This window comes from Ambystoma mexicanum, chromosome 4p (assembly GCF_040938575.1).
Source record: "Ambystoma mexicanum isolate Mex_15411 chromosome 4p, UKY_AmexF1_1, whole genome shotgun sequence".
In the NCBI taxonomy this organism is placed as follows: Eukaryota; Metazoa; Chordata; class Amphibia; order Caudata; family Ambystomatidae; genus Ambystoma; species Ambystoma mexicanum.
The window spans coordinates 167,377,996-167,390,330 of record NC_090927.1 but is presented as its reverse complement, the minus strand read 5'-3'; the positions used below and the strand labels follow the sequence as shown (position 1 = coordinate 167,390,330).

The window sequence follows — 12,335 nt, the reverse complement described above, 5'->3', positions numbered from 1 at the left end:
TTTTCTGCCACCACTATTATTCCGGCCCGCCACCTCCTTCCATATCATTTTCTCCATCTTCACTTCCAATCTACCCCACTGCCCGGACACTTCCTAATCATTTTCTTCACACATTTCTTCGGTGTCCGTCTCCTGTTGTTTGCATCTATATAATGTTTGACCACCCCATTCTTCATGGTACTGACATTGTCATCTCATTTTCTCTCACCTCGTCTACTGATCTTGCGTTTTTCTTGGTCTTTCTGCTTATCAGCTATCTCTTCTCCACTCCATCTATAACTCTTACATTTGTCTTCTTTTTTGTCTCCCCTCGAGACTCTATTTTGCCTGCGCTCCAGTCACTTCAATGGCTTTATTTTGAATCATATCTACTCTTTCTCATCGTCGTTTTTCAAATGTCTTCATGATATGGGACCCCCTTATCTATCTTCTCTGATCTATTGCTATTCTCCTTCTTTATCTTTCTGCTCGCAGTCTCCCATCCCCCATGTGCCCAATCACGTTTAAGTTGCTTTTAACTTCTTCCCCCTCATTACTTGAATAAACTGCCTCTTAATCTTTAATTGTTGTCTTCCTATACTTTGTTCCATTCTCGAATTAAGGCCTATTGGTTATCCTTATGAATGTATTGACTTTACACACTCCTCTATGTACTGTTTCTTTCTCTGATAAGTGCTTTAGCATATAGCGCCATACAAATCCAATCAATGGCTGCCCATACATAATGAGCGAGGGGGTGCTGACCTGGCAGAACCCTTGCCCATTATGGAGGAGCCATGCTAACCTATTGGAAACACATAGCACTTTCTCTGGTGCTTGTTGCAGCGGAGGGAGGTCTCATGGGAGTCTTAAACTGTGAAAGGGAAACATAGTTTCCCTTTGACAGTTTAGTTCCCCAGTGTGCATGTTTAATGGACCATGAAAGGCTGGGGTGTTTTGCTTCCCCAGCCTTGCATGGCCTATGTAGGAGATGGCTATTATGTCAGTGCTTTTGTACGTGTGGATGCACAAGGATCCATGGAGGCATAATGCACTCCTACACACTAAATAGAGAGCAAAAGTACAGTGCATCTATGCATGTCCTGGAAAACCTGCATACAGCATCATGTTGCCTGTTAGTTGGTTGTGCCACTCAACAGCCAAAACTAACAAACACATGCCTGCGTGAAATGTCAGTGTCTTGCAAAGGAATTCATACCTGTGATGACATTGCTCAGGCTCTCCTCCCTGTCCCCGTTACTGAGCAGGTCAGCCAGTCCCACGACCACGAGGCCCGCAATGGTGATGAGGATCCCAATCCACTGGCTCCACAGCAGCTTCCTGCCCAGGAAGGCCACAGAGAGCAGACCGGTGAAGATGATCACTGCCCCCCGAAGCATCTGGAAGCTCGAGGCGCTGGTCATGTTGAGGGCTGCCGAGAGAGGAGGGGTTGTTAGGAGTGAGAGGATCCATACAGCATCAATGGGATAATAATGACTGGTGATTCATGCAACCATGAATGCAGAGTTTATTGCAATATGTATATGAACTGCTGGTCTTTTAATTTTAAAACTATTCTTCAATTTCAAAGACCAAACAACTGACGTGAATATTTCTGTTATGTAAAATGTTAGTTGGGCCCCAATTATAATCAGCTTTGGATAACGTCTGAAAAAGCTTTGCTGGGATTAACGCCTTGATTGGTTTTGAACAACAATTTGTAGAGCAATTTTAGCGACTTCCCTCAGGTCTCTTAGTGACTTGTCTTAGGTCTCTTGGGCCGGGAGGATGGATTGGGGGCAACGCGTGTGTCTTAGAAGCAAGACAATGCATAGCAACACAGGTTTGAATCCCGGGCTTGTGCTTAGAAACTGGTCTCCGGTATTAAGCACGTTATAAAAGAACAAACATAATTAGCAAGTTGCCTTAACTCTCTTAGTGACGTCTCTTAGTGATTTCCCTTAGGTCTCTGTTAGTGACTTCCCTTAGTGACTTCCCTTTGGTCTCTTAGTGACTTCTCTTATGTCTTTTAGTAACCTCCCTAAGGTTTCTTAGTGACTTAGTTTAGGCCTCTTAGTGACTTCCTTTAGGTCTCTTAGTGACTTCTCTTAGGTCTCTTTGTGAGTTGGCTTAGGCCTCTTAGCCACTTCCCTTAGGTCTCTTTGCAACTTGTTTTAGTTCACCAAGCAATGTTAGTCTTGGACTTTAAAACATAGAACAATCCTTTCCCAGACACATTTAATAGAATCCTTCTATTTGAACTTGTATGCATAGCTAGTGGCATAAACAGGAAAAGGAGTTATTCTAATTCCTGCTACTCTTGCCTCGAGAATAAATCTTGCAAATCTTTTGTTCTAATAATCTGCCCACTCTTCTTCACTTTACATTCCCAGGGTCCGGTCGGCCTATAATTTCTCTAAAAGATTTGAGCTTGATCTCTTCTTAATAATCCACATTTATGTATTGATCTTCTAGTTGCCTGTCACCAAAACTCTAATCTTTAATTTCTTTGAAAGACACAATTAAAATGTTATCACCCCTCATGTCTTGTGCTGATTGGAGACTTCCACAGTACGCATCCACGGTTTATGATAATTTGCTGAACACAAGCGCTCATGCAGTTGGAAAGTAGATAATTTTGCCTTGTCCTGTGGAGGAACTGTGTCCCTGTCCTAACTGTATTTTTAAGGGATTTTATATGACACATAGTGTAACACGAATGACAAACAGCCAGGGGTTGTTTATATGTTTGTAACTGAGAGGACAATTGTACTGGAAGGAAGTCTTGTCTGTGTGAAAGGAAGCCGAACTTAGCCAGCATTGGGTGTTTAGGGGAGTCATGTCTTTAGCATGTTTCAGAACAAATGTCTGATCATGGGGCGTCTTTGTCCTCCTTCCAATGTTCATTAAGCTCTTGGTGTTATTGGTGTAGGCTGTTTCTGGGTGATATTTAATGCTAAACCCTCTGATTCTGTATGTTGGTTATTGTTAGAACCCAACGGTATGCTATGTTATGCCTGTCAAAAATATTTGGCGCAATTGGTCATAGATAGGAAGGATTCAGTTGTGTCCTGTCGGCGTGGACACTGTTTTCCAGAGGCTCAACCTAAATTAATGGGACAGGAAATGCTACGGTAGAGGTCATATTGCGAGCTAAGCAATCTTTGCTATACTCTTTCTTCAACATGCAGGACATAAGTTTGAAATACCTCCAGTGCAAGTTCAACCATTCCTTCTACTGAGGTTGTCAAAGTGAGTAAGATTTATTGTAAACCTTTCAGTCATCACCTCTTTTGTTTTGCTATAGTCACCCCAAGCAGTATGCCCAGACATGGGTCCTGTGCCTGCTGGGCCTAGATATCCAAGCTACTCCTTACTGATGAGGCTCAATGAGGCTGGAACATGTCTGGGATTGCGTGTGGTCTAGCGCAGAAGGGATGTGGCCAAGCAGTTCGGGCTGTACTGATCCTTTTAGCAGAGTTGGCAGATAACTTATTTAGAAAAGACTGAGGACACGTGTAGTTCAAGTGATTGACTGGACATGGAACAGGGCCTGGTAAACCTCCTTCTACGTGGGACTGGACCATCACCAGCTCACAAAGTGGACTAACAAGTCAGCCACATCAAAGTTGTTTTACTTGACAATGCTTAGAGGGCAATGTCTGCCTTTGTCATATACATACAATGAGGACTGAGGACATTCACCCACTCTATTTTAACTACAGAGATGCCCACTTCACCAACATGTATTTATTTATTTATTCATACAGGGAGAAACAATGTCTTGTGATCACAAAAGAATGTACCATAGATAAGAAATCAGATTTGACAGGAAGCTGTGAGGTTCTTACAATGGGTGAGTTTGAGGGACATTCTGACCAGGTTGTGGAGGGGAGTAATTCGAACAGTCACCTGTGACAATACATGGGTGGACATACACAGATTAAGGACAACCCTTTTTAAGTTCCGGTAGGCCATACGGCCAGCTATGTTAGGGATGTGACCATGATGGATGAAGTGCTAGCGTGGAGGCAGTAGAAAGTGTGGGACAGGATAGAGGAAATGTTTGCTAGAAGGCAGATGAGAGGTAGGTTAAGGGGGTAATTTGGAGAGGAGGTGGTGGGCTTTTAGCTTGGTCTTGAACAAATCGTTCCAGTAGAACTGGTGATACACATTAGAGAAAAAAAACTGCTTACATATTATTTTGTGGCATTTGTCAGGCAAGGAGGATATGAAGCAAAACTAACCCTTCATGCAGAGAGTGCCGCATGTGGGAAGACAGTGACTCTGGTCTTGGAACATTTACAAAGTGGCTGCCATCAAAGGCCTTGTATGGCGATGAATAGCCATGCTATGGGTGACGTCCCGGACCTTCACTGTCTTAGAGGTACATCAGGCGTAGGATGGCACCCTTTAATTTTGCTGCTGCACAATAGCCAGCTCCCCTGCTTGCAGAACAACTTGTTTTACTTGCTGCTTGTCAGCTCATTCACCTATAGTTACAAAGCCTCCTAAGTAGAAAGGCCCTTTTTTAAGTAGCTACGAGGATCAAACCATTAATGCTAATAAAATGAGAATTTGGTAGCCATTTGCAGAGGGTCACAGAGTGAACACATAGAATGTATGTTTCAATAAAAAAAAATCTCTTGTGAAGATATCAAGGTGCCTGGATTGTTCCCATTTTCACATTCTTTGCAGTGTCTATGGCTTCCATCAAAATCAAAAGATGATGGCTGGAATGTTTTCCATCACTCGTAACCACTGGGATAGCTCTGAGAAACCCCCCAGATTGTTCTTCAGACTGCCAAGCCATTATAGGAGGGGAAAGATCATATGCAAATCGTGCTTGGTGCCACCCCAAAAGGGGCTGTCCAGCTGAACTGCTAGGTCACATCTAAAGCTTCCATCAGTATCTTCTTCCACTCAAGGACATAGAGCAATTGTCACCCCCCTAGGCTTTCATCATCCACGCCTCTCCTTATTGGAGGTACATGCTTTACCAGACATTTGGACGTCTACGTCTTCTACATCCCTCGTAGCCTCTAGGGTAAGTGTGCAACTACAACAGCCGTTTCAATGGCTTCTTTTGGCCCTATCGGGAAGCAGACTAGGCATGAGACCCCAGGAAGCCTCAATAGCATCTTCACTGCTTTCAGGATGAAAAGAAGTAGTGGGATTAGAGCAGTCTCACTGCTTCTTCCGATGTGGCGAGACACAACAGTCTCCAATGGTCCACCCTAACTCTTCACAAGCTCTTTAGCTGAAGTGAGACTTGGCAGTCTCAATGGCAATTTGCAGCTGTGCCCACATTGAGCCAGCTGAACGTGGCGTCTAGTAGCCACAGACAGCCAACAATACATGAATAGTTCACAGTGCGGAAGGAACATAAGATGGTAATTGGCATTGATGAGGAAACCAACAAGATGAGAAACACCAGAAAAGAGAAAATCAAGATGTCGGGTAAACATAATGTTTCGGTCCACGGATCAATGGCAGGACGAGAGGACCAATCAAGCAGGAGGGAAAAACAGTATGACCTTTGCAGACCTGCCCCGTTGAATCATTGACCAGGCTACAAGGCTGACTCTGATGAGGAATCTGCAGGCCCCGGAAGTGAAGCCATCAAGGATAGACAATAGTATGACACTCATCGTCAAAGGGCACGCAGTGGAGCGAGGAGCAAGGAGGGAGCTGGTGGGAAGTTGGATGAGTAGTAGAGGGAACAGTCTGAAGGAGAGAGGAAGAAATTAAAGAGAATCAATGAGATGGAAGGAGGATCCAGGAGAAAAGAAAATGATACTAAGAATGAAGGTGGCCGGAGAAGAAAAGAGGAGCGCAGTAAGGTGAAATGCAACATGCAGATGTATGTATCAGAGGACCTCTGCAAAGTAAACATTGGATGAGACAAAGGAAACAGAGTGAATGCAGTAGAAATGGAGAAGTGAAGCACAACAATAAGAAGGGGAATCGAAAAGGGATTAGTAGAGGACAGAGAGGAAAAGTGTCTGAGAGGGAGCAAGGGAGTCAGAGTACATACCAGTGGTGCAAAAAAAGATGGGGAAAGGAAGGAGGCAGACAGACAGAGGAAAGAAGGAGGGAAAGATAAGACGCTAAGGGAGAGGGTAAGGAGGGTTTGACTGTTTCAGGACATCAAGGAAGATGGGGAAAGGTCACAGTGAGAAGGGTAAGCAAAATAAAGTTTGGAGAGGAAGAAGGCAGAAGACCCAATAATCCAGCCCTTGTGGAGACGAGACAGAGTCTCTTGCTCGCATCCCAGAAGTAGGGACAAACCCTGCCCAGGCATCTTAAATCCTGTTGTTATATTGTGTTGTCTTATCACAAGATTACGTAAGGAGGCAGGGCCACTGTCCCTTGTTTTTTTAGTAAACATGTATATAGTTGAGTATGGGTCTAAGTTCTAAAGAGAATGGAAGTTATGAATAGAATGTTGGACTGAGTCAGTTGTTGAGGGAAGAAAGGAGAGCTGGCTTGGTGGTGAAGCGGATGGCCTTTGGTACCCACTTTCTTGATGGTTTTAATCTCAAATAACTTCTTACAAAACTTCAAGAGGGAGAGACTTACTTTGTAATAGTGGCAATGAGCTGTCGAAGCCCTTAGAGCTAATCTCATCTGACTCCACATCAGTTTGTCCGTGGGCCAATGTGGTAGCAACTGTGGATAGAGGTCTACCAGCTGGAAGGAGTAAGCTGTGCATCAACTTCCTACACTGCTGCAGTGCGACCTGCATGTTTTTCGTTGTGTAGGTTCCGCCCCCCCCCCTGTGCCTACAGGACTGCTGCAAAAGGGGACTCCAGGTGGAGACGGATTGGCTGTTGGGAATTAACAGCAATGCAAGCTGATCAACAGAGCTTGGCCAGCAGCCTATACTGATCAAGGACGGTCGAGCCACGCTTCTTCTGTGGCATTTGGGAAAAGCGAAGAGAACCCGGGAGTGCTGCTGCACACATTCGGCCTTTGGTGCTGCAGTCCGTTGCCTGAAAGGTTAGAGAAACAGACCCAACGGCATGGTGTGTGCGTGTTCTTGCCGGCCCCCATTACACTTTGGTTGCTGGGTAGCGCGTATAACATCAACCTGACATGCCCACGGTGGTCATTATTGTGCGAACCATGAAGTGAAGAGTGGAGGAGGGTACCAGACACACCGCATGAGAGGATATGGAGGAATCAGGTGCACTGAGAAAAAAAGGTACTGTTATTATTGACTGGGTGGTAACATTTGGAGAACATTTGCAAGCAACTGGAGTGATAGAGGTATCCCAAAGGGGACCAGAACTGCATTCCTTGCAGTGTCAAGTCAGCACAAGTGACCTGGCAACGACAGCTTCACTTCTGCATAGTAATATGGCAAAGTAGACTGATAAGTGGTCCATCTCTCGCCAGGGGGGTCTGATAACTCACCTCCCTGTGTGAGCAATTATCAGTGTATCAGTGAGCAATTTACCTCCTGCATTTCTTCGCACTCCAGAATCGCTGGAAATTAAATAGGACACATGGAAGGAGGACTTTCAGGAATACGTCTTGGCAATACATGGGCCTTCCCATAGCAAGGATGGCCACAGGGCACAATTTATGCACTGCTTGGGCTTTGAGGGCAGGCAGATATTTAAAAGTCTTCCAGAGCCTGTTCCAAGTAGAGCGAACAATGATGGGGAGGAAGGTGGCAGCGGAGAGGTACTAAACGCATATGAGACCTTTCTGAGAAAATTTGACATACACTTTGAGAACAAATCAAGCATCATACTTGAAAGATACTACTTTGGGATCAGGGAACAAGGAGCAGGGGAATCCGTAGAGGCTTTCATAACAGGATTAACAGAACCTGCTAATAAACATAGCTTCGGACTGTCACATGATGAACGACTAAGAGACCAATTCATGCTGATAGGAAGAGCAACACCAGAGAAGAGATTTGGACCAAAGGTGACCCCAGTCTGAGTGAGATCCTAGATATAGTGAAGAAAATGGAACATATGATGGCTTGTGTGAAGGACTAGATCAAAAGGATCATAAAGTGGGAGAGAATGTTGGTGCCATTGTAACGGAAAGCAAGAACAGAATAAGCCCTTCCAGAGGAAAAGTGGTCCAGCCAACAAGGAGATTGCCAAAAAAGAAGCACAGGAGAGCATTTTCAAAGGTCTCAAGGGAAGGACCAAAATGTGAAGAGGAGCTTCAGGTGTGGAAGTACCTTCCATTTTGTGAACAATGCCACATACCCTGTACTTAAAGCTTTATGTCATAAATGTGGGAAAGTAGGACACTTTTCCAGGTGTTAGAAGAACTTCTCTAAACGGGGCATTAAGGAAATAAGTATGAAGTGTGAGGTACATGATGACTTTAATGACAATGAGGAATGCGCCAATGCTGTCAGTCGGTCAGTAGGCCAGGTAGGGGCCAGGCCAAAAAAGGGAGAGAAGCCACATGCTGTGGTTGTGGTACATGGTGTTGGGGTGCAAATGTTGGTGTACACTGGCTTTGACTGTACTATTTTAGATAGCAGAGTGTGGGAAGAGAAGATCAAGGGTGCTGAACTCAAGCATCCCACTGTAAAAACTAGTGCCTGTGGGGGCTCTCAAATGGAGATACTGCTTTTTTTTAGACAAAATTGGAGTGCAATGGAAAGAGGATTGTTGCAAAAGTATACCTGTCAAAGAGAGGGGGAAGCATACTCGGCTGGTGTGAGCAAGGTGGGATGGGGATTGTAGTGGATTCCAGTGTCCCTGGTCATGTTTCCGTGGTAGAGAAATATTTGGAAGGTATACCAGAGGAAGCATACAAGGAAGTCTTCAGAGAAGGGTTGGGGTGCTTGAAGGGGCACCACCATCGCATCAAAATAAACAAAGGGGCTAAGGAGTTATGTTCATCTACTTAGGCCTTTTGAGTTGCCCACCAGGCCGTCGGAGTGTGTTGCTACAAAGATATTGAGGCCCTTTGATGGTGAAAGGGGAAGGAAGAAATATGTCATATTGATGACAAACCTATTCTCCAAGTGGGTTGAGGTGGAAGTAGTCCTTGAGGCAGACACACAAGCAGCTATAAGGTTCCTGGATGGGGTATTCCAAAGGGAGGGTTACACAAGGAAAATGTTAATGGATAATGGAGTGCGGCTCACTTCAAGGATGATGGAAACATTTTTAGAGGTGGTTGGGATAGTACACTGCAAGACATCAATGTACCATCTCATGAACAATGGGGTGGTGAAAAGGTTTGGCATGCTTATGCAAGGTATCAGGGTGGCTGTATGGGGCAGGAGTGAAGTGGGAGGATTTAGTGAAAAGGAGAGTATCTGCTTACAGGCTGGCACTGCATGCCACCACAGGACTGATGCCTTTTCGAGGTACTGAGGAGGAGGAAACCACACACGTTGGTTTGTCTGCCATAGTAAGGCAGGTCAGGGTATTTTGAGTGGGATAAACAGAAATTGAGGGAAACAGTCAAGAGGAAGATGGAACTAATGAAGGAGAGGTTGTGATGGCTGATGGCAGGGCGTGGAATAAATTGAGAATTGTGAAAGGATTGTGAAGTAGGTTCCCTGGATGTGCAGGCAAGGTGAACAGTTGTGTAGATGTAAATGGAGGAGTTGTGGTATATTGTGTTGTCTCATCACACATATAAGCAAGGAAGCAGGGACACTGTCTCCTTGTGTTCTAGTAAACATGTATATAGTTGAGTATGGTTCTAAGTTCTAAAGGGAATGGAGGTTATGAATAGAATGTTGGACTGAGTCAGGTTCTGAGGGAAGAAAGGGGAGCTGGCTTGGTGGTGTAGCTGGGTAAGCTGTGGTAAGCACTTTCTTGATGAATTTTATCTCAAAAAGATTCCTACAAAACCTGAAGAAAGAGAAAGACTTACTTTGTAATACCTGCCACTGGCTGACGCAGGTGGGGAATGGGAGCCTACAGCATAGGGACCCTCGAGTCCTGACAGGTGGAAATGGAACACCTAGGAGTGCGACCATCTGACAAGACATTAGCTCAGCAATCGCTAGACAAGTAAGAAGTACAAGGGACGCTTCAAACCCCAATTTACAGTCAATGACATTCACTTAACCGGCCAGAAGCAGACCACAAGGTTGGATGGGGATTAACTGATAGATGGACTAAGATCAGGTTTTTAAGCAAGCTGGAGCAGCTGGTCTTGTGTTACTGGTTTACTTTCATCTTTTATGATCAGTGCATCCTATATATCTATGGTCAGTTTTGGTTTGCCAAATAAACCGACTCAATATCTGAGTTATGTGTTGATATCTCAGCCAGAACACACACCACCGTGGCAGCAGACAAGTTTGGCAGTGCAGGGAAAAAGTGGCAGTAATTCTGTTACGCCACTTTCACGCATCGACAAGCTACAAGTTTGCTGGTGGGGTGGCCTGATTTGCCTCCAGCAAAGAGCTGGAGGTAACTCAGGCCCCCCACCAGCAAAAACAGCCAGTATTACCGGCACTGGTATTACCGGTGCGGTAATACCGGCAATCCCCCCATGGCGTCCTATGGGACTCTATGGGATGGAGATTTACCTATCCTTACTGGCACCTGCAATCTGCCAGTAATTCCTTCAAGCAGACCAGGTGCTAGTAACGGTAGATCCGTTTGGTGGTATCACACCGGATTTACCAGCAGGATACCACCAACCTTAGAATGAGGGACAATATGTGTTTAAGTGTTTGTTAAGAGTAGGTGTATAACACAAGACATAAACCATTCTAATAGGCTGAGCACAAGGCTTTGGTTCACTAAGGAGGAAGCGGCACAGCCAAATAAAGAACATTTTGAAAGTTGAGAACTTTAGTAAAAATATAAATGTAATAACAATTAAATAGTAAGACAAAATGTACTTAACAGGGCTATAAAAAGAAAATTGGCACTGAATTTATCTGACTGTCTATAAAATATTAAATCAGAACTTTCAAAAGATGAAAGGTGGGAGACAATGACATAATATGAAACTCTGAGAAAAAGGTCAGAAAATATCTTAGTGCAAAACTAAAAGCAGGATCAAAACCTGTGTCAATTTAGCAGAGCTGGTATGTAACATGCAAAGATGGTGAGGCTTCCCTTCTGAAGATTTGTCAGGAGACTAGATGGTGGTCCTTTCCAAAGGTGTCTGCTTTAACAGCTCAGGACATAGATTTTCTTTTTGATTCAGGTTTGTCTCATTCATATGCACTTAGATATTTTGTGTGAAAATACCTTGTTCTAGAGCCTAATTGATAAGCTTGTGGGATTTCTCATTGTCAGCACCCCATTATTGTGGGGTCTTCAACTAAAAGTATTTCTGGTTAAACCTTATCAGAGACTTCCTGCCTGGAATCACCAGCAGGCTGTAAGAGTTGCTCTAGGCCAACTCTTCAAGGTACAAAGACGGATTTTTCCAACAACACAACAGGGATCACTGCCCAAGAAAATGTCAAAAGTCCTTTGTGTTAGTGATATGTGTTTGCCATGCAATTAAGGTATTTACTGCATCCCACTTGTATCTCTGCAAAGAACCGCTAAAAGAGGAGAAGTGTGGGAGGGTGTATGTATGGGAGGCGGGTGACGAGTGGGCAGGTAGTCAGTAGAAGGGGGCAGGGTGTTGGAGGAACGTCACCAACGCAGAGTGGAAGAGGAAGCTGAGCCAGTGGCAGAGACCGATGTAAGTGTGGGTGTGTGGTTTGGGATGAGTTGGCCAGTGTAGGGCGACGGGACCCCCTTTAGATAATATGTGAAGGGGAGGAGGGAAAGAGTTCTGATATATTTACTGTGCAGGAAAGACTTGCGCAGTAATTATATCCGGAGTAGTGACATGGAACCCTTTGTGCCAAAACACTGGCCTGTGGCATGACAATCAGGGGTGTCTGCCAAAAAAGTGCCCATACATCTGCTCTGGTGAAGAAGTGATCATTTAACTCTGGTGAAGCTGCAAGTGATCTAAGATATGTCATCAGGTCCAAGGGTATCCTCCTTCCTGAAAATCTTGTTCAGCAGAGATACCTGGAACTATTTAGTAGCTGTGTGCAGGATTGCTCACCTCCTTATGCAAAGTTTAAATCCCTAGACACAAACCTTCCCCAAAAGCTGACAGTTTGTCTTCCAAATGACCAGCTTCTTTGTGTAAAAAGAGAACAGGTGACTCTGGCTGTCACTAAGCCTAGCTGCGATAGTGAACATGTGGGCCGCCAAATATTTTGGCCTATGACTTCCATGATCCCGCACCACTGACTATATTGGCTACTGTTGATGAGAGTTTTAAGCTAAAACATCTGGAAAGTCTAGGTTGCCTACCCACTGTAGAATTCACTTGCGGAATAGAGGGATGGGAACATCCTTATGCTAGTGTTACTTAGTTCCTCTTTAGAG

At 44.6% G+C, this 12,335-nt stretch overlaps 1 protein-coding gene across 1 annotated transcript in view; it reads right to left on the bottom strand.

The window, feature by feature from the left end:
• The window catches only part of SLC35F6 (solute carrier family 35 member F6), a 185,133-nt gene that overhangs the window by 16,166 nt on the left and 156,632 nt on the right, over window positions 1–12,335 (bottom strand). The window contains exon 4 of the mRNA XM_069605616.1: window positions 1,199–1,411. Within this exon, the coding sequence (XP_069461717.1) occupies window positions 1,199–1,411 (213 nt within the window). The remainder of the gene's footprint in view (window positions 1–1,198; window positions 1,412–12,335) is intronic.